Raw genomic sequence first — 22,191 nt, forward strand, 5'->3', positions numbered from 1 at the left:
CGACAGCAAACAATAAAGCAGAGCACCATTCTGAAAACTCGCCCCCCAGTAACCTAAAGGCATAGTTGAGTGTAGAAGCCTTATAAGAAAGGAAAAAGGGAAAGAAAGACAGCCAACCCTACTAAAGAGGTAAAGAACCCTCCCAGAGACAGACGGAAAAAGAAGAAAGGGACCATAGAACAAAACAAACTAAAATAACAAACCCCCCCACACCCGCCACCCTACACCACTGTAATGGCTACGGCCTACCCCACTAACAGCGTGCCTGTCGCCCAGGAACTGCCCCAAAGGAGAGGGAAAGAAAAGAGAAAGCGGAGGAGGAGAAAGCAGACACACTCCCGGACTCCCATGCCCACCGCCAACAGCAACCACCCGGAGACACAATAAAACCAATATTCAGCAATTATACAAACCAGTCACGGTAGGATAAATAACAGCCACCCAATTCCCATCACAATATAGGCACAACCCCGGCATTAAGAAAAGCTATTATATCGGAACCCAGCGATAAAGTTCAGCCCTGGCCAGTACGGTCCGTCCCAAGAGTCCTTGCCACTCGAGCCGCCATTTTGATGGAAAAGGCAGAGCGTCCATAAAAGTTCTTTGCAGCATAAGAGGATCGAAAACAGGATAAAAGTACATGGCTCGAACTAGGAAAGATGTCCAAGAACAGCGAGCATCCGAAACCATCAGCAAGTACCTCGTGGCCACATGGAAGTTTGTCCATAGAAGCGATGGGTGGCAGCAGGGTCAGGCAAAAGACACTAGTGAGAAGCACGGGCTGGCTAGCCGGCAATAGGGGACCGTCGAGAATCATAAAGTCCGGGCGATGCACAGGGACCCCGACCTCTGAGATGCCATGCATCGCTGGTACCATCTCCAGCTTGAGACCAAACGAGGTGTCGTCCTCAGGTGCCAGGATACCGTCCACTTTCACCATCAGTGTCCGGAACACAGCGACTGTGTGCGAACGGAGCGCCCCAATGGCGGCCACAACGGCCCGTAGTGATGGCGTGCCCTCCGTCCTCTCCATCTCCTCTCGGTAGGTGACAGAGCCGGGTTCGGACCCCGGAGGCCGGCTGCTCCGGAGTCACAGGCCACGTAAATCTGATCAAAAATAATGGGCGCTCCTCGTCTTATAGAACACACCTTCGCCGTCAGGGAGGACTCAGCCCGTCGACCCCCACGGGGCAGAAAGGGCTCCGGGCACCGGGCCTCCACCACAGCAGCCGGCGTGGCACGCTGGCGTGTCCCGGGTGTGGATCGTTCAAAGGATCGTCAGAAAAATCAACAATTCAGGCACTCTTCGGGAGACCGGGCTCAGTCCGGGTCTCACGGCTGATGTTGTTCAACTCCGACTCGGGTAGTCTAGAAATCGAGGCCCCGGCTTCAACACGATGTTAGGCCGAGAATAGAAACGCGGCGTATCTTCGTCAGCCGATAAGGTAGAAATCTCGGGATTGCACCTCTGGAAGCAGTAGACCTTCATAGACAAGAAAATCAGGTGTGCAGACAGGATGAAAGACAGGATAATCGAGCTGTTGGCGGAGGTCGACGGAGCCGGGAGCTTATGCGGCCATCTTGATTCGTAGCGTAGCTCCTCCCCCTACTTACGTTTCTTGTTATTTCACTTATTTATAGCTGGAAGCAAGTGTCTGCCCCATTATTGTCTCTCCTTCTCTTTTCATCAGTTTCCATCCAGTCATTGTCTACTTCGTCTGGCTATTTTAGTTTGGCTCGGATTACCTTTTTTGGGATTCCTGTTCTCTTCAACTTCAACACTGTTCATCAACCCGTATAACATTAGGGTCTCCCTTTCATAGTTTTGCTTGACAGCACAGTTGTAGCAGACAATTATGTGAGCATCAGCAGAGACTGGTATTGGCTCTGTCCACATGTTGGGAGCCAGGAGTACATGATTTGATTGGGCAGAAGCGGTGTTCTTCCACGAAAAGGTACAGATGGGAGGATGGCAGTCATTAACCTACATGGATTTTTAGGTCTGGCTTGACAGTGCAACTGTCACCGGATCTTTTAACCTAGACCAATATTATTCTACAGTTCCTAACTTCCACATAAATATATATCTATTCTCAAGCTATTTAACTGTAATACTTCACATTACCATACAACACTCCTTAAAAGCTAGACCTACTGCTATTACCAATGCTTGTTTACCTTTTTGCTGTTTATAAACTGTTTCTGGTCTTAGACACTATTTGTTTCTCACTGAAAAGGATAAGGCCCATTAAACATCTTTTTTGTTTTTTTAAACTTTTGTCGCGTGCTCACTCAAGGCATTTTCAGGATTGTAAGATTACCAGAGAATTTCTATATCCGTAAAGCCTCAGCTTGCATGATCATGGCTAGATGATCTAGCAAGGACCATCACTCTGGAACTGAGTGGGCCTTTAGACAGAATTTCAAAAGGCTTACTCACAGCGATACTCTACAATTGGCATTCACTTACAAATAGCACATAAAGCAAATGGCCTCACCTGCCAGCATTTTTCACAAATCCTATATCGGCCAGCACCTGATTGCACAGATCGCAGCGGAAACACTCTGGATGCCAGCTATTGTTCATTGCCTTAATGACACGGCCAATGATAAATTCTCCTGTAAGAATAAGAGTCATGATCAATGCAAAACAGCCACTATGCGTTCCAAAACAGCATGTCCAGTGAACAAAGGTTCAAATATTTTTGCCCCATAGACACAACGACTTAATCATCTCCCTGTGTAAGCGATACAATACCCTTGGATCTGAAGGCAATTGTGGATCTCGGCTCTAGTCACAATGTTCACCAGTTCGATCACCTTTTCCTGTCATAGATTGTCTGTTGGCCTCAAAATGCTAAAACTTATGTCCTCACCATAAAACATGAATCCCTAGATCATATCCACAATCTATGAGCAGTAGTCTGTTAAATTCTAAAGATTTAAATGTTGGAGTTGCACAAAGGATACGCAAGCCGGTCTGTTCAGGCTAAGTGGGACAGCACATTGCTGATTGTTTTTCGCAGGTAGGATGCTAACTTACAGCGTCAAAATCATTTACTTATACTATGTCCATTATTCTGGGCCTAATGATTGTCACTTGACCATTATAGCCTTATGTTTCGGTAATCGGCCTCACTAATCATCAACCATGTTTGGTGGCCACTGTCAGCAATGTGAAGAAACATGCCTTGCAGCATTATGGGAGTGTTGAACTTACCACATTGATGGCAACACGGCGCAAACAGCATCTGGAAATCATGTTCGCAGTACTTCCTGCCCTCAAACTGAAATAAAGGATAATCCAATCAGACTCTAAAGATATGTTAATTCCCCACATTAGATATTAATGGCACTTGAGTTTGCAGAAAAATTAGCTACATCACAGATGTGACACTGACACAAACGTGTAGTAAACAGTTAAAATAACTGGTTGACCAAACTATTAGGAAGCAGGACTAGCACACCTATAATTGGTAGGGGGGTCTCCTCATCCATATATCTGTAAGGGGTATGCGGCCCTTTAGGTGATTTATTGGGCATTTCCTTATTAAGAGAAGCCCTGCAGTGCCTGCTCCCTTTCAGTGCAATGTCTCAGCAGCAGCCAGTGGGACTGGGTTATCCCGGTCACATTTTCTCTTCGCACTCCCTAGCTTCATCTTAGCTGCTGTTTGAAAGGTATGAGAAGGGTCAATGGTATTATGCGATAGTGCGGTGGCAGCGTTTTTCGTATAATTATATATTTGCCACCTTTGCCACATAATCCATCATCAGATGCATAATCTGTATATTTTTAACAACAAAAAATGTATCTAACTCAAACGGTTCTAAAGTTACTAAAATGCTTCTTTTCTGTTGCTTACTTCTTTACTTGGGTGTCAAACTGGTACTAATGATATGCAGCCAATACCTAGACAGTGTTAGCAAGTGTCAAAATGACAAAATTATGAAGTAATACTATCACGCAGCATAAAATACTTTTCTTGCTGCATAATTTACTCAACTCTGCTGCATTATTTGGCCATTCCCTGCTGCATAATTCCAATGGCCCTGGCTATGACTGGGGGATAAACGAGATGCACCTGCCACAATGGCTGCCCTATTGTAAATTTTGGGGTTGAACCCATATAGTCAGTGGGACCTGGGTAATTGCTCGGTATAGAAAGAAAGGGTCCCAGACAGTACACAACAATTTACTAAATTCAAAGTTTGATGCGTTGAATTATTTAAAAAAAGATCGAATCAAGGTGCAAAGTGTTTTAATTTTCACCACACCTGTCCTAAACATTCATTAGCTCATTACTCAAAACATGAATATATACACATTATACACAATTTCAATAAGCCCAAAGGGGAGAGGGGAAAGTGCAGGGGAGAGAAATATGCATTTCTTGATAGTTCAACATCACTATTCAAAAATTTCAATTGCGTATGACCATATTTTAGAATCACAAGAAAAAATTACACAGATCCCCGGGCGTGGGGTCAACAACAGCGTGTGAACATCACCATCATATTTTTGTACAGAATCTCCTATTTAGCTATATACATTAAACTGTTCTGTAGGAGTTCAGGTTAGTAGAGAAAGTCTACGTTTCGACCCATAGAATGTAGGACAGTATATCCTTACTACGCGGGTCTTCGTCAGGACGTGAGGGAAGGGAGGGAGGGGCTGTTCCTAAAAGTAAGACAATAAGAAAAGACTTTAAAAAGGTCTCCAAACGGAGTCCCTAAAAGATAAGTCAAAACAGAAAAATTATAATAAATAAATACAGAAATTTCAAAAACATAGTGACTGACAAGGAGGTATGTAAACCATGTTACCTGCTCAGGAGTCAGATAATGGCCTGGTAACAAATAGTTCTGGCCGTAGCCGAGCGGAATAGTAGAATTAGCTGTACCTAAGGGCCAATTAGTAAAAGGGCCAATCAATAAATGTGTTCGCCAAACACGTTTGTATTATAAGTATGGAAAACACTTAGCCAATAATCCTACCTCTACAGTGGTGCTGTGTAGGATCATGGAATGGGTGTCATTGTAGCAGTTTGTAAATTAGGTCCATACAGCGTCAAAGTTCATCAATGAATCTGTGGGTTTATAGGGAGCCGGGTTAGTATTAGCGTCATAGCAGGTCAGGAAAAACAGGTTCTTTTTATTATTCTATTTCCTTTACCACAGGCGTCCAAACAAAGGTGCCACCTAATTTCAACTCACCCGGGATGAAATTGTATGAAGGAACAAGCGAGCCGGCGTCTGTCACGGTCAAAGCACAGTCACAAAGTGCTGATAAAACGTGTAGAGATGCAGTATCTAAGGGCCAAATAGTGGAAGCGCCAATCAGTGGATATGAGCGCCAGACATACCGTTTGTACATTAAAAAAGACATTTAGCCCGATATCATACCTCTGTTTTAGTATGGAATCCTTCAATGCGCCGTCATTGTGGTCGGAGGGTTTTTTTTAAAACGTTAAATAGGTCCAAGCTCCAACACTTAATCTGTAGATTGATATAGACCAGATTTAGTGAAAGCGTTAAACTAACGACTAAGCCACAAGAGAGAAAACAGTCAAAAAGCGCTGCTCGATTTAAAACAGACGCCGCGCAATTCTAAACTCACCCGAAGTAATTTCATGTAGGCGCGCGTGCGAGGCAGCGTCTAGCCCAAGCCCGGAAACATCAGGAAGTGCTGCCTTGGAAACAGAGGCCCATTTGTAACCTCGCACGAAGCGAGACTGGTGTTACCAGGGTAACACAGGACGCCAGCAAGCGTCAGGACGAGTGTCCATTAAATTAGAAGGAGCGTATCCGAGGAACACGAAAGTTAAAAGAAGGCTAATGTTAATGATATTGCTGATGGGGCGGTTAGCTATTACGGTGGCAACATTTCTTTCTTTATGACGACTTGTCTACAACAAAGTGGTTTACATAGATAATGCGCGGACCTGCCGTTAACATGGTAGTCAAGGCGCATATCTGAAGCACTGAAACAGTAGTGATCACAATATTCGCACAGATCATAAAATTGGTAAACACATCTCAAAACAGGGGACTAAACCCGGTTCCTGTATTGGGGCAGTTCACTATACATTCATCAAAGCAGTTTTTACCAAACCATGCTTTTACCCACGTAATACACGGGCACAAGCGTACATAGTGGTTCAAGACATTTTTTGTGACATTTTTTGTGCGGACCTACCGTGCAAGGTGGTCAAGGGCACAGTTTCTTAACACATTGATATGTCCAATAGGGCACAGTTTCTTAACACATTGATCAATAGAGATTGACCAAATGGGATATAATTCTCAGTACTGGGCGTGAACCTACCTCATGGTGGTTAAGACGCACAATTGATTTATAGAGTGGCCATCTGAGAAAAACTGCTTTCTGATTCATTCAGACCCATGCGTACTGAATCAAAAAACCTGATCCATTTTATCTCTCTAATGTTGAGAATTGACTCTAGACTACCACCCCTGGGGCCCAGTCTCACTTGTTCCAGGATGGTCCACTTAAGACTTTCCGGGGGGTGAGCAAGGTTTTTGCAATGGTCTACCAAAGGGGCTCCCTCAACCTTACACCTTACACGGCTGCAGTGTTGCAAGAAACGCACTTTTGCTCGTTGCTGAGTCTGGCCAATGTATATTAAATTACAGGGGCACACTATGCAATAAACTACATTGGATGAGTTACAATTGGTATGTGACTTTAATGTCACTTGATGTTGTCCATGGGCAAAGACTTTGGTCTGGATTGTGGCTGGGCAGGCTTTACAAGAGCCACAGCGGTAGTGACCCACGATGGGAGGTAAACTCCACATCGATGTTAGGGATTGTTCCTTAGCGGTATTCAAAAAAGAGGACACCACGTGGTCTCGAATATTCTTCGCTTTTTTGAAAGCGTGAAGTGGTGGGTGGCTACAGTTGAGGTCCTCAGTGATCAAATGCCAGTACTTATTTATAGTTTTCTTTATCGCATTACTTTTTGTGGAGAAAGTGGTCACACAAATAATGCGTTGGTCATCGTTGTTCCGTTGGGGTCCCGGCTGCAGTAGAATTTCCCTTGGGTTATGCCATGCTCTCTTTTTGGCTTTTCTGACCAAACGCCTCGGGTACCCGCGTTCAAGTAGCCGTTCCATCAGGATGGTTGCTTGCTCATTATAGTCGTCTTTTTTGCTGCAATTACGGCGAATCCGTAAAAATTGCCCGAAGGGCAAATTGTCACGGAGTCCCCGTGGGTGATGGCTCGAGTACAGAAGCAGGGAGTTCCTCTCCGCAGGTTTCCTGAAAAGGGTAGTTTGCAGGATCTCATTCTCCACAAAGATAGTTAAATCCAGGAAGTCTATAGATTTCTTATCATATTGAATAGTGAACTGTATGTCAGAAGTACGTCCATTTAGCCAAATGAAAAAAGTTTCGATATCCTGTTCATTCCCAGTCCAGATACAGATGATATCATCTATGTATCTCATCCACATGTTTATTTTAGGTCTGAAGGGATTGGCATCATTGAGTATGAACACATCTTCATACATGGACATGAAGATAATGGCCAGATCAGGAGCAAATGCCGCCCCCATCGCCACGCCCTTGGTCTGAAGGTAAAAAGAATTGCGAAAGATGAAGAAATTCCTCATCATTGCAATTTTTAGTAGCAAGATGATAAAGGATGTAGGCACTCGGGTTGGTGCCTCCCGTTTGTCAAGTGCAATAGTCATAGCTTGCAGGGCCTCATCCTGGGGTATGCTAGTATACAGTGACACGATGTCACAGGTTACCAAAAGTTCTTCATATGAGTTATATGGACGTCCGTCAATCAGATTAATGACCTGTGTGGTATCTCGCAGGTAAGTTGTAGTTGCTTCTGCTAGGGGCTTCAGAAAGAAATCAATGTACCTACACAGTGGTTCCAAAAGAGAGCCGCAACCAGATACTATTGGTCGGCCAGGAGGTTGGTGTAGATCCTTGTGTACCTTCGGTAGTGTGTAGATGGTAGGAAGGCGTGGGTTCTTTTGATTTAGGTACTGAAATTCATGGTCGGACAAGAAACCTTGTTGCAGGCCGTCCTGGGTCACTCTCAGGATTTCCGCTTTTAGTTCTCTAGATGGATCCCCATCCAGTCGTTTGTAACTCACCCCATCATTCAATTGTCTCATTATCTCACTGGTGTAGTTGTCCAGGTCCTGTACAACAATTGCACCACCCTTATCGGCAGGTTTCACTACCACCTCAATGTTGTCCTTTATAGATTTGAGCGCCAGTTTCTCTGCTTTGCTAGTATTGAACTTAACGAATTGTTGTTCTCCCAAAATTTTGTTCACATCCCGTAGGACGAGGCTCTCATAGGCCAGGATACGTTGGGTCATGGCGTGAGTGGAAGGTACGAAAGTGGATGGTGGCCTGAAATTGGTCGCAGATAGGGGCTGCACAAAAGGTTTATCCTTGAAGAAGTATCTTAGTCGTATTTTACGAAAAAACTTGTGGAGTTCTACTATGGTGTTGAAGGTATCAGGTTTTGCGGTTGGAACAAAAGATAAACCTCGACTGAGTACCTTGATTTCGTCATCAAGTAAAGTGTATTTGGAGATGTTAATCACAGGGGAAGTCCTTTTTACCACCTGTAGTTCTTCCTGCGGGTAGACCGTTCCCCGTGCTCCTCCTGGGGGAAGCTCACTTGTTTCGTGCCTCTCCCTCTCCCGGAGTCCCACTCTTGACCAGCATTGGATTGCCCCCTGCTGTTGCCTCTGTTCCAGTTGTTCGATCTGCCACGTGGAGGTCTCCATCCGCCCTGGCCTAAAAAAGGAGTAGGTTGGTATGCAGGTCCGTAGGAGTCTTGATAACCATATGTACCGCTTGGACCGGCTCGTTCAGAGTCCTCTCCCGAGCTGTACGACGAATCAGAGAAGGTGGTATAGTTTCGTCTACCTCTGAAGGAACCGCGGCCGCGGTTAGTGAATCTTCCCAGGCTATCTTGCCTGTAATATTCGTCCTGAAGGTAAGGATATGTTCTTTTTTTGTCATACAATTTCACATCACGCGCCAGCTTCTCAAGTTTCCTTTTTATCGTATTGGTTTCAAAGTCTTGTAGAGTTGCCACAAGTTTAGTCAAGGCTTCTTTTGAATTTGTGAGCGTAGCGTCCCCAGTTATTTCGGCCTTCAGGTCCGCTATCTGCTTGGTTAAGATGGCAATTTGCTCATTGGCAGTTTCAATTCCTAAGACCATCCAATGTCGCGAACAATTGTTCGCGACAAAGCTGAAGCCTTCACGGAATTTCGGCACGTCTATAAAGATTGCGGGTTCAACCTTAACCTGTAAGCCCACAGGGATAATGTTCGATTGCAAACACTGTGCCAGAAAATGACCATGGAGTTTGGTTCTAACCAACTTCTTTTCCAGACGTTCCAGACTGTTTACTTTATCATTAAGAGAGAAATCAATGACAGGTGTAGTCGGTGACAGAAAATTATTGGCAGGATCTAGAAGGAGTTGCTTAATGTAGTCATCGGTATAGGAAAGGACCTCCTTGTCAACCATAATGGTTGGGTAAACTAACAAAATTACAAAAAGTATAAAAAGAGAATTCAAGTGAATACAAGGGAGAAAACCTCGCAGACCAGCGTCTGCACGAAGTATATTGTAAATTTTGGGGTTGAACCCATATAGTCAGTGGGACCTGGGTAATTGCTCGGTATAGAAAGAAAGGGTCCCAGACAGTACACAACAATTTACTAAATTCAAAGTTTGATGCGTTGAATTATTTCAAAAAAGATCGAATCAAGGTGCAAAGTGTTTTAATTTTCACCACACCTGTCCTAAACATTCATTAGCTCATTACTCAAAACATGAATATATACACATTATACACAATTTCAATAAGCCCAAAGGGGAGAGGGGAAAGTGCAGGGGAGAGAAATATGCATTTCTTGATAGTTCAACATCACTATTCAAAAATTTCAATTGCGTATGACCATATTTTAGAATCACAAGAAAAAATTACACAGATCCCCGGGCGTGGGGTCAACAACAGCGTGTGAACATCACCATCATATTTTTGTACAGAATCTCCTATTTAGCTATATACATTAAACTGTTCTGTAGGAGTTCAGGTTAGTAGAGAAAGTCTACGTTTCGACCCATAGAATGTAGGACAGTATATCCTTACTACGCGGGTCTTCATCAGGACGTGAGGGAAGGGAGGGAGGGGCTGTTCCTAAAAGTAAGACAATAAGAAAAGACTTTAAAAAGGTCTACGGCCAGAACTATTTGTTACCAGGCCATTATCTGACTCCTGAGCAGGTAACATGGTTTACATACCTCCTTGTCAGTCACTATGTTTTTGAAATTTCTGTATTTATTTATTATAATTTTTCTGTTTTGACTTATCTTTTAGGGACTCCGTTTGGAGACCTTTTTAAAGTCTTTTCTTATTGTCTTACTTTTAGGAACAGCCCCTCCCTCCCTTCCCTCACGTCCTGACGAAGACCCGCGTAGTAAGGATATACTGTCCTACATTCTATGGGTCGAAACGTAGACTTTCTCTACTAACCTGAACTCCTACAGAACAGTTTAATGTATATAGCTAAATAGGAGATTCTGTACAAAAATATGATGGTGATGTTCACACGCTGTTGTTGACCCCACGCCCGGGGATCTGTGTAATTTTTTCTTGTGATTCTAAAATATGGTCATACGCAATTGAAATTTTTGAATAGTGATGTTGAACTATCAAGAAAGGCATATTTCTCTCCCCTGCACTTTCCCCTCTCCCCTTTGGGCTTATTGAAATTGTGTATAATGTGTATATATTCATGTTTTGAGTAATGAGCTAATGAATGTTTAGGACAGGTGTGGTGAAAATTAAAACACTTTGCACCTTGATTCGATCTTTTTTGAAATAATTCAACGCATCAAACTTTGAATTTAGTAAATTGTTGTGTACTGTCTGGGACCCTTTCTTTCTATACCGAGCAATTACCCAGGTCCCACTGACTATATGGGTTCAACCCCAAAATTTACAATATACTTTGTGCAGACGCTGGTCTGCGAGGTTTTCTCCCTTGTATTCACTTGAATTCTTTTTTATACTTTTTGTAATTTTGTTAGTTTACCCAACCATTATGGTTGACAAGGAGGTCCTTTCCTATACCGATGACTACATTAAGCAACTCCTTCTAGATCCTGCCAATAATTTTCTGTCACCGACTACACCTGTCATTGATTTCTCTCTTAATGATAAAGTAAACAGTCTGGAACGTCTGGAAAAGAAGTTGGTTAGAACCAAACTCCATGGTCATTTTCTGGCACAGTGTTTGCAATCGAACATTATCTCTGTGGGCTTACAGGTTAAGGTTGAACCCGCAATCTTTATAGACGTGCCGAAATTCCGTGAAGGCTTCAGCTTTGTCGCGAACAATTGTTCGCGACATTGGATGGTCTTAGGAATTGAAACTGCCAATGAGCAAATTGCCATCTTAACCAAGCAGATAGCGGACCTGAAGGCCGAAATAACTGGGGACGCTACGCTCACAAATTCAAAAGAAGCCTTGACTAAACTTGTGGCAACTCTACAAGACTTTGAAACCAATACGATAAAAAGGAAACTTGAGAAGCTGGCGCGTGATGTGAAATTGTATGACAAAAAAAGAACATATCCTTACCTTCAGGACGAATATTACAGGCAAGATAGCCTGGGAAGATTCACTAACCGCGGCCGCGGTTCCTTCAGAGGTAGACGAAACTATACCACCTTCTCTGATTCGTCGTACAGCTCGGGAGAGGACTCTGAACGAGCCGGTCCAAGCGGTACATATGGTTATCAAGACTCCTACGGACCTGCATACCAACCTACTCCTTTTTTAGGCCAGGGCGGATGGAGACCTCCACGTGGCAGATCGAACAACTGGAACAGAGGCAACAGCAGGGGGCAATCCAATGCTGGTCAAGAGTGGGACTCCGGGAGAGGGAGAGGCACGAAACAAGTGAGCTTCCCCCAGGAGGAGCACGGGGAACGGTCTACCCGCAGGAATAACTACAGGTGGTAAAAAGGACTTCCCCTGTGATTAACATCTCCAAATACACTTTACTTGATGACGAAATCAAGGTACTCAGTCGAGGTTTATCTTTTGTTCCAACCGCAAAACCTGATACCTTCAACACCATAGTAGAACTCCACAAGTTTTTTCGTAAAATACGACTAAGATACTTCTTCAAGGATAAACCTTTTGTGCAGCCCCTATCTGCGACCAATTTCAGGCCACCATCCACTTTCGTACCTTCCACTCACGCCATGACCCAACGTATCCTGGCCTATGAGAGCCTCGTCCTACGGGATGTGAACAAAATTTTGGGAGAACAACAATTCGTTAAGTTCAATACTAGCAAAGCAGAGAAACTGGCGCTCAAATCTATAAAGGACAACATTGAGGTGGTAGTGAAACCTGCCGATAAGGGTGGTGCAATTGTTGTACAGGACCTGGACAACTACACCAGTGAGATAATGAGACAATTGAATGATGGGGTGAGTTACAAACGACTGGATGGGGATCCATCTAGAGAACTAAAAGCGGAAATCCTGAGAGTGACCCAGGACGGCCTGCAACAAGGTTTCTTGTCCGACCATGAATTTCAGTACCTAAATCAAAAGAACCCACGCCTTCCTACCATCTACACACTACCGAAGGTACACAAGGATCTACACCAACCTCCTGGCCGACCAATAGTATCTGGTTGCGGCTCTCTTTTGGAACCACTGTGTAGGTACATTGATTTCTTTCTGAAGCCCCTAGCAGAAGCAACTACAACTTACCTGCGAGATACCACACAGGTCATTAATCTGATTGACGGACGTCCATATAACTCATATGAAGAACTTTTGGTAACCTGTGACATCGTGTCACTGTATACTAGCATACCCCAGGATGAGGCCATGCAAGCTATGACTATTGCACTTGACAAACGGGAGGCACCAACCCGAGTGCCTACATCCTTTATCATCTTGCTACTAAAAATTGCAATGATGAGGAATTTCTTCATCTTTCGCAATTCTTTTTACCTTCAGACCAAGGGCGTGGCGATGGGGGCGGCATTTGCTCCTGATCTGGCCATTATCTTCATGTCCATGTATGAAGATGTGTTCATACTCAATGATGCCAATCCCTTCAGACCTAAAATAAACATGTGGATGAGATACATAGATGATATCATCTGTATCTGGACTGGGAATGAACAGGATATCGAAACTTTTTTCATTTGGCTAAATGGACGTACTTCTGACATACAGTTCACTATTCAATATGATAAGAAATCTATAGACTTCCTGGATTTAACTATCTTTGTGGAGAATGAGATCCTGCAAACTACCCTTTTCAGGAAACCTGCGGAGAGGAACTCCCTGCTTCTGTACTCGAGCCATCACCCACGGGGACTCCGTGACAATTTGCCCTTCGGGCAATTTTTACGGATTCGCCGTAATTGCAGCAAAAAAGACGACTATAATGAGCAAGCAACCATCCTGATGGAACGGCTACTTGAACGCGGGTACCCGAGGCGTTTGGTCAGAAAAGCCAAAAAGAGAGCATGGCATAACCCAAGGGAAATTCTACTGCAGCCGGGACCCCAACGGAACAACGATGACCAACGCATTATTTGTGTGACCACTTTCTCCACAAAAAGTAATGCGATAAAGAAAACTATAAATAAGTACTGGCATTTGATCACTGAGGACCTCAACTGTAGCCACCCACCACTTCACGCTTTCAAAAAAGCGAAGAATATTCGAGACCACGTGGTGTCCTCTTTTTTGAATACCGCTAAGGAACAATCCCTAACATCGATGTGGAGTTTACCTCCCATCGTGGGTCACTACCGCTGTGGCTCTTGTAAAGCCTGCCCAGCCACAATCCAGACCAAAGTCTTTGCCCATGGACAACATCAAGTGACATTAAAGTCACATACCAATTGTAACTCATCCAATGTAGTTTATTGCATAGTGTGCCCCTGTAATTTAATATACATTGGCCAGACTCAGCAACGAGCAAAAGTGCGTTTCTTGCAACACTGCAGCCGTGTAAGGTGTAAGGTTGAGGGAGCCCCTTTGGTAGACCATTGCAAAAACCTTGCTCACCCCCCGGAAAGTCTTAAGTGGACCATCCTGGAACAAGTGAGACTGGGCCCCAGGGGTGGTAGTCTAGAGTCAATTCTCAACATTAGAGAGATAAAATGGATCAGGTTTTTTGATTCAGTACGCATGGGTCTGAATGAATCAGAAAGCAGTTTTTCTCAGATGGCCACTCTATAAATCAATTGTGCGTCTTAACCACCATGAGGTAGGTTCACGCCCAGTACTGAGAATTATATCCCATTTGGTCAATCTCTATTGATCAATGTGTTAAGAAACTGTGCCCTATTGGACATATCAATGTGTTAAGAAACTGTGCCCTTGACCACCTTGCACGGTAGGTCCGCACAAAAAATGTCACAAAAAATGTCTTGAACCACTATGTACGCTTGTGCCCGTGTATTACGTGGGTAAAAGCATGGTTTGGTAAAAACTGCTTTGATGAATGTATAGTGAACTGCCCCAATACAGGAACCGGGTTTAGTCCCCTGTTTTGAGATGTGTTTACCAATTTTATGATCTGTGCGAATATTGTGATCACTACTGTTTCAGTGCTTCAGATATGCGCCTTGACTACCATGTTAACGGCAGGTCCGCGCATTATCTATGTAAACCACTTTGTTGTAGACAAGTCGTCATAAAGAAAGAAATGTTGCCACCGTAATAGCTAACCGCCCCATCAGCAATATCATTAACATTAGCCTTCTTTTAACTTTCGTGTTCCTCGGATACGCTCCTTCTAATTTAATGGACACTCGTCCTGACGCTTGCTGGCGTCCTGTGTTACCCTGGTAACACCAGTCTCGCTTCGTGCGAGGTTACAAATTGGCCTCTGTTTCCAAGGCAGCACTTCCTGATGTTTCCGGGCTTGGGCTAGACGCTGCCTCGCACGCGCGCCTACATGAAATTACTTCGGGTGAGTTTAGAATTGCGCGGCGTCTGTTTTAAATCGAGCAGCGCTTTTTGACTGTTTTCTCTCTTGTGGCTTAGTCGTTAGTTTAACGCTTTCACTAAATCTGGTCTATATCAATCTACAGATTAAGTGTTGGAGCTTGGACCTATTTAACGTTTTAAAAAAAAACCTCCGACCACAATGACGGCGCATTGAAGGATTCCATACTAAAACAGAGGTATGATATCGGGCTAAATGTCTTTTTTAATGTACAAACGGTATGTCTGGCGCTCATATCCACTGATTGGCGCTTCCACTATTTGGCCCTTAGATACTGCATCTCTACACGTTTTATCAGCACTTTGTGACTGTGCTTTGACCGTGACAGACGCCGGCTCGCTTGTTCCTTCATACAATTTCATCCCGGGTGAGTTGAAATTAGGTGGCACCTTTGTTTGGACGCCTGTGGTAAAGGAAATAGAATAATAAAAAGAACCCGTTTTTCCTGACCTGCTATGACGCTAATACTAACCCGGCTCCCTATAAACCCACAGATTCATTGATGAACTTTGACGCTGTATGGACCTAATTTACAAACTGCTACAATGACACCCATTCCATGATCCTACACAGCACCACTGTAGAGGTAGGATTATTGGCTAAGTGTTTTCCATACTTATAATACAAACGTGTTTGGCGAACACATTTATTGATTGGCCCTTTTACTAATTGGCCCTTAGGTACAGCTAATTCTACTATTCCGCTCGGCTACGGCCAGAACTATTTGTTACCAGGCCATTATCTGACTCCTGAGCAGGTAACATGGTTTACATACCTCCTTGTCAGTCACTATGTTTTTGAAATTTCTGTATTTATTTATTATAATTTTTCTGTTTTGACTTATCTTTTAGGGACTCCGTTTGGAGACCTTTTTAAAGTCTTTTCTTATTGTCTTACTTTTAGGAACAGCCCCTCCCTCCCTTCCCTCACGTCCTGACGAAGACCCGCGTAGTAAGGATATACTGTCCTACATTCTATGGGTCGAAACGTAGACTTTCTCTACTAACCTGAACTCCTACAGAACAGTTTAATGTATATAGCTAAATAGGAGATTCTGTACAAAAATATGATGGTGATGTTCACACGCTGTTGTTGACCCCACGCCCGGGGATCTGTGTAATTTTTTCTTGTGATTCTAAAATATGGTCATACGCAATTGAAATTTTTGAATTGTGATGTTGAACTATCAAGAAATGCATATTTCTCTCCCCTGCACTTTCCCCTCTCCCCTTTGGGCTTATTGAAATTGTGTATAATGTGTATATATTCATGTTTTGAGTAATGAGCTAATGAATGTTTAGGACAGGTGTGGTGAAAATTAAAACACTTTGCACCTTGATTCGATCTTTTTTGAAATAATTCAACGCATCAAACTTTGAATTTAGTAAATTGTTGTGTACTGTCTGGGACCCTTTCTTACAATGGCTGCCCTGTCACCCCTTTCCCACCTTAAAGGTCGATATCAACTCAGCTCCCCCACCTGGATGCACCTTCCAGCTGCAGGAGAGACATACAAAGCTATGGAGGCCCTAGGAACTTATTTCTTGAGAAGGCGGGTCCCTGAGGAGAGGCTTTAGGTTGCCTAATATATTTGGCCACAAGGAGGCAATGCCACATTTTTTTTTATAGGCGAAGTGCCTAGCGCAATGAAATTCGAAATGTCAGAATTAAAGAAAGAAGTCAAACAGCTCTTTCTCTTTTTCCACACGGGGCGCAACTTGGACAATGGGGGTGCAACTTGGACAATGGGAGTGCATCCTTCTTGCAGCATCAAAAATCTTTTAATAAGCACTGCAAAGTAAATTGGCCTGACTTGCAGATCGGGCAAGCACACGCCGGACACACTTCTAGCCTATTCTACCAAAGTGCAGATAAAGACATCTGAAAGATGAATACTACCGAAAGTTAAGAAACCTTTTTTTCTGTAGCACCCATTTTCAGATGCATTTGATAGTGTGTGCGGTGCCCTGAGTTGTTGGGCCGTTTGCTGCCTGGTTTCATATGTAGGAAAATCCCTCATATATTCCAATGGGTGCGGAAGGGCACATCCATAGAGCCGTGAGAACAGCGAGACGAAATCAGTCCTGTGAGTTCATCCAAAATGTGAGTGACAATTCTCAAGCCCATGACTGAACGTTCCAGAGCAAAAGAAGTCAGTGGCCGAAGGAGGCTGAACCCAGGTTCCTTAAAGTAAATACAAACAAGCATTGGAAATGCAATAGGTCTCGCATTAGAAAAGTTGGAGTTATTGGTCTTGTAAATGACATTTTATTTATTTGTTGGTTTTTAAAATTGCTAAATTGATGGCTTTGTCATTTACAATGCCAATAGTTATAACTTTCGCGAATGTGACACCTATAGCATTTGGAATGCAACATGTTTTGTATTTACGTGACTTAGATGGCAGCTCTGGTCGTTAGGCCACATCTCTAGAGAGCAGGAGAGTGCAGCAGGGGAGAGAAGCACAGCAATGCAATAGGTCTCGCATTAGGAAAGTTTGAGCTATTGGTATTGTAAAGGACACATGTTTTATTTATGTGCTTGTTTTGAAAATAGCGAAATTAATAGCTTTGTTATTTACAATGCCAATAGTTTTATCTTTCGCAAATGTGACACCTATTGTAACACAATATGTGTTGTGAGGGTGAGTGAGGGTGAGGGTGAGGGGTTGAGGGTGAGGGGTTGAGGGTGAGTGAGGGTGAGGGGTTGAGGGTGAGTGTGAGGGTGAGGGGTTGAGGGTGAGTGGTTGAGGGTGAGTGAGGGTGAGTGGTTGAGGGTGAGTGAGGGTGAGTGGTTGAGGGTGAGTGAGGGTGAGGGGTTGAGGGTGAGTGAGGGTGAGGGGTTGAGGGTGAGTGAGGGTGAGGGGTTGAGGGTGAGGGGTTGAGGGTGAGGGGTTGCGGGTGAGTGAGGGTGAGTGAGGGTGAGGGTGAGTGAGGGTGAGGGGTTGAGGGTGAGTGAGGGTGAGTGAGGGTGAGGGGTTGAGGGTTAATGAGGGTGAGTGAGGGTGAGGGGTTGAGGGTGAGTGAGGGTGAGGGGTTGAGGGTGAGTGAGGGTGAGTGAGGGTGAGTGAGGGTGAGTGAGGGTGAGTGAGGGTGAGTGAGTGAGTGAGGGGTTGAGGGTGAGTGAGGGTGAGGGTGAGTGAGGGTGAGTGAGGGTGAGTGAGGGTGAGGGGTTGAGGGTGAGTGAGGGTGAGGGAGAGTGAGGGTGAGGGGTTGAGGGTGAGTGAGGGTGAGGGGTTGAGGGTGAGTGAGGGTGAGTGAGGGTGAGGGAGGGTGAGGGTGAGTGAGGGTGAGTGAGGGTGAGGGGTTGAGGGTGAGTGAGGGTGAGGGGTTGAGGGTGAGTGAGGGTGAGGGGTTGAGGGTGAGTGAGGGTGAGGGGTTGAGGGTGAGTGAGGGTGAGTGAGGGTGAGTGAGGGTGAGTGAGGGTGGGTGAGGGTGGGTGAGGGTGAGGGGTTGAGGGTGGGTGAGTGTGAGTGAGGGTGAGGGGTTGAGGGTGAGTGTGAGGGGTTGAGGGTGGGTGAGTGGTTGAGGGTGAGGGGTTGAGGGTGGGTGAGGGGTTGAGGGTGGGTGAGGGTGAGGGGTTGAGGGTGGGTGAGGGTGAGGGGTTGAGGGTGGGTGAGGGTGAGGGGTTGAGGGTGGGTGAAGGTGAGGGGTTGAGGGTGAGTGAGGGTGAGGGGTTGAGGGTGAGTGAGGGTGAGTGAGGGTGAGGGGGTGAGTGAGGGGGTGAGGGTGAGGGGGTGAGGGTGAGGGTGAGTGAGGGGTTGAGGGTGAGTGAGGGGGTGAGGGTGAGGGGTTGAGGGTGTGAGGGTGAGTGAGGGGGTGAGGGTGAGGGGTTGAGGGTGAGGGGGTGAGGGTGAGTGAGGGGTTGAGGGTGAGGGGTTGAGGGTGAGGGGTTGAGGGTGAGGGTGAGGGGGTGAATGTGAGGGGGTGAGGGGTTGAGGGTGAGGGGTTGAGGGTGAGGGGTTGAGGGTGAGGGGTTGAGGGTGAGGGGTTGAGGGTGAGGGGTTGAGGGTGAGTGAGGGTGAGGGGTTGAGGGTGAGTGAGGGTGAGAGTGAGGGTGAGAGTGAGGGTGAGTGAGGGTGAGAGTGAGGGTGAGTGAGGGTGAGAGTGAGTGAGGGTGAGTGAGGGTGAGAGTGAGTGAGGGTGAGTGAGGGTGAGGGTGAGGGTGAGTGAGGGTGAGTGAGGGTGAGGGTGAGTGAGGGTGAGGGTGAGTGAGGGTGAGGGTGAGTGAGGGTGAGTGAGGGTTGAGGGTGAGTGAGGGGTTGAGGGTGAGGGGGTGAGGGGGTGAGGGTGAGTGAGGGGTTGAGGGTGAGTGAGGGGGTGAGGGTGAGGGGTTGACGGTGAGGGGTTGAGGGTGAGGGGTTGAGGGTGAGGGGTTGAGGGTGAGGGGTTGAGGGTGAGGGGTTGAGGGTGAGGGGTTGAGGGTGAGGGGTTGAGGGGTTGAGGGTGAGGGGTTGAGGGTGAGGGGTTGAGGGTGAGGGGTTGAGGGTGAGGGGTTGAGGGTGAGGGGGTGAGGGGTTGAGGGTGAGGGGTTGAGGGTGAGGGGGTGAGGGGTTGAGGGTGAGGGGTTGAGGGTGAGGGGGTGAGGGGGTGAGGGGTTGAGGGTGAGGGGTTGAGGGTGAGTGAGGGTGAGGGGTTGAGGGTGAGAGGGTGAGGGTGAGAGGGTGAGTGAGGGTGAGTGAGGGTGAGTGAGGGTGAGTGAGGGTGAGTGAGGGTGAGTGAGGGTGAGTGAGGGTGAGTGAGGGTGAGTGAGGGTGAGGGGTTGAGGGTGGGTGAGGGGTTGAGGGTGAGTGTGAGGGTGAGGGGTTGATGGTGGGTGAGGGGTTGAGGGTGGGTGAGGGTGAGGGGTTGAGGGTGGGTGAGGGGTTGAGGGTGAGTGAGGTTGAGGGGTTGAGGGTGAGTGAGGTTGAGGGGTTGAGGGGGAGTGAGGGTGAGGGGTTGAGGGTGAGTGTGAGGGTGAGGGGTTGAGGGTGAGTGAGGGTGAGGGTGAGGGGGTGAGGGTGAGTGAGGGGGTGAGGGTGAGTGAGGGGGTGAGGGTGAGGGGGTGAGGGTGAGTGAGGGGTTGAGGGTGAGGGGGTGGGGGTGAGGGTGTGAGGGTGAGTGAGGGGTTGAGGGTGAGGGGGTGAGGGTGAGTGAGGGGTTGAGGGTGAGGGGTTGAGGGTGAGGGGTTGGGGTTGAGGGTGAGGGGTTGAGGGTGAGGGGTTGAGGGTGAGGGGTTGAGGTTGAGGGTGAGAGGGGTTGAGGGTGAGAGGGGTTGAGGGTGAGTGAGGGTGAGGGTGAGTGAGGGTGAGGGGTTGAGGGTGAGAGTGAGTGAGGGTGAGGGGTTGAGGGTGAGTGAGGGTGAGAGTGAGGGTGAGTGAGGGTGAGTGAGGGTGAGTGAGGGACAGGGTGAGGGTGAGTGAGGGGTTGAGGGTGAGTGAGGGTGAGGGGTTGAGGGTGAGGGGTTGAGGGTGAGGGGTTGAGGGTGCGGGGTTGAGGGTGCGGGGTTGAGGGTGCGGGGTTGAGGGTGCGGGGTTGAGGGTGCGGGGTTGAGGGTGAGGGGGTGAGGGGGTGAGGGGTTGAGGGTGTGGGGTTGAGGGTGTGGGGTTGAGGGTGAGGGGTTGAGGGTGAGGGGTTGAGGGTGAGGGGTTGAGGGTGAGGGGGTGAGGGTGCGGGGTTGAGGTTGAGGGTGAGTGGTTGAGGGTGAGGGGTTGAGGGTGAGGGGTTGAGGGTGAGGGGTTGAGGGTGAGGGGTTGAGGGTGAGGGGTTGAGGGTGAGGGGTTGAGGGTGAGGGGTTGGGGGTGAGGGGTTGAGGGTGAGGGGTTGAGGGTGAGGGGGTGAGGGTGAGGGGGTGAGGGGTTGAGGGTGAGGGGTTGAGGGTGAGTGTGAGGGTGAGGGGTTGAGGGTGAGTGTGAGGGTGAGGGGTTGAGGGTGAGTGAGTGAGTGTGAGGGTGAGGGGGTGAGGGTGAGGGGGGCACAAGTCCTAACAAGGAAGCAAAGCAAACAGCCGGAGAAGGGAGAAGAGAGAAAACGGCAGGAATCGAAGTAAAGAGGAGGATGTAAGGAGAGGTACAGAGGGAGTTAGCATAAAAGGAGACACGGCCGGCGGTCGTGAAACTGAAAGTACGGCCGGCCGGCCGTGAATAATTAGGGAATGAGCGCACGCTGAGAAGCTGCCTTTGATGTGGTAATGCTAGGCAGGCAGGCAGGCGGCTGGTGGCATTGTGCACGCGCTTTTTAGGGCTTGCGCTTGCGCAATGACCTAAAAAGCACATGCACTTCAAGAAATCGCCAGTGGAATCGTGCTTGGGTAAACGCTGTTTAAGCCCCTATAGAGCTTCGCCAGCTATGCGCATGCGCACAGCAGGCGAGCCCTAAAAATGATTGATTCGCTGTGAATTACAAAGCTTTGGCAAAGCCAGTAGGTCTTGCCTTTCGGATCTATTGGATTAGCCAATGGTTTTAGCCATTCATCACTGCATCTCCCAGATGCTGTGACACATGGCTAAAGATTTATAACAAGCATTTGCAATGCAATAGGTCTCGCAGCATTAAAGTTTGAGTTATTGGCATTGTATATGACAATGTGTTGCATTAAATATTTAGCAAAGTATGTATTGGTCTATAAAGATGATTTGCAAGATGATAGCGATGGAGTGATGGATGGAGGGATGGAGTGGAGGGGATGGATGGAGTGGGGGGATGGATGGATGGATGGAGGGATGGAGTGGAGGGGATGGATGGAGTGGGGGGATGGATGATGGGGGATGGTTGGAGTGAGGTGGATGGAGTGGGGGGATGGAATTGATGTGTGCATTAAAAAGAGGAATCTAAGGATAGAAATAAACGGGGCACCCTCCACTCGCATAGTGTATATAAATACTAGCCCCATTTATGCACCGCTCATTTCATTGTAGTGGGTGGTGCCCTACCTTCTGTACTCAAGCGAAAGGGGCAGCTTTATCCCATCTTAGGTAGTGAGATCCAGCAAACTGACTGATGCAACAGTTGACAAACTAGGAGACAGCAACTTACTCACACTCCTTCATGTACAACATTCCCTAACTAGCACATATCCTGCCCCTTTCGCCTGCTTACCCTCACACAGAGGAACACTCAGATGGCGAAAAGCGCAGGGAACTGTACG

General features: G+C 46.8%; 1 protein-coding gene across 9 annotated transcripts in view; it reads right to left on the reverse strand.

Moving 5' to 3' along the window:
- Positions 1 to 22,191, reverse strand: part of LIMS1 (LIM zinc finger domain containing 1) — a 367,628-nt gene that overhangs the window by 35,917 nt on the left and 309,520 nt on the right. For all 9 annotated transcript variants that reach the window (XM_078658137.1, XM_078658139.1, XM_078658138.1 and 6 more), the window contains exons 3-4: positions 3,221 to 3,287; positions 2,499 to 2,619 (exon numbers count right to left, since the gene is read on the reverse strand). In XM_078658137.1, coding sequence (XP_078514263.1) covers positions 2,499 to 2,619; positions 3,221 to 3,287 — 188 coding nt within the window. The remainder of the gene's footprint in view (positions 1 to 2,498; positions 2,620 to 3,220; positions 3,288 to 22,191) is intronic.

This window comes from Lissotriton helveticus, chromosome 8 (assembly GCF_964261635.1).
Source record: "Lissotriton helveticus chromosome 8, aLisHel1.1, whole genome shotgun sequence".
Classification (NCBI taxonomy): Eukaryota; Metazoa; Chordata; class Amphibia; order Caudata; family Salamandridae; genus Lissotriton; species Lissotriton helveticus.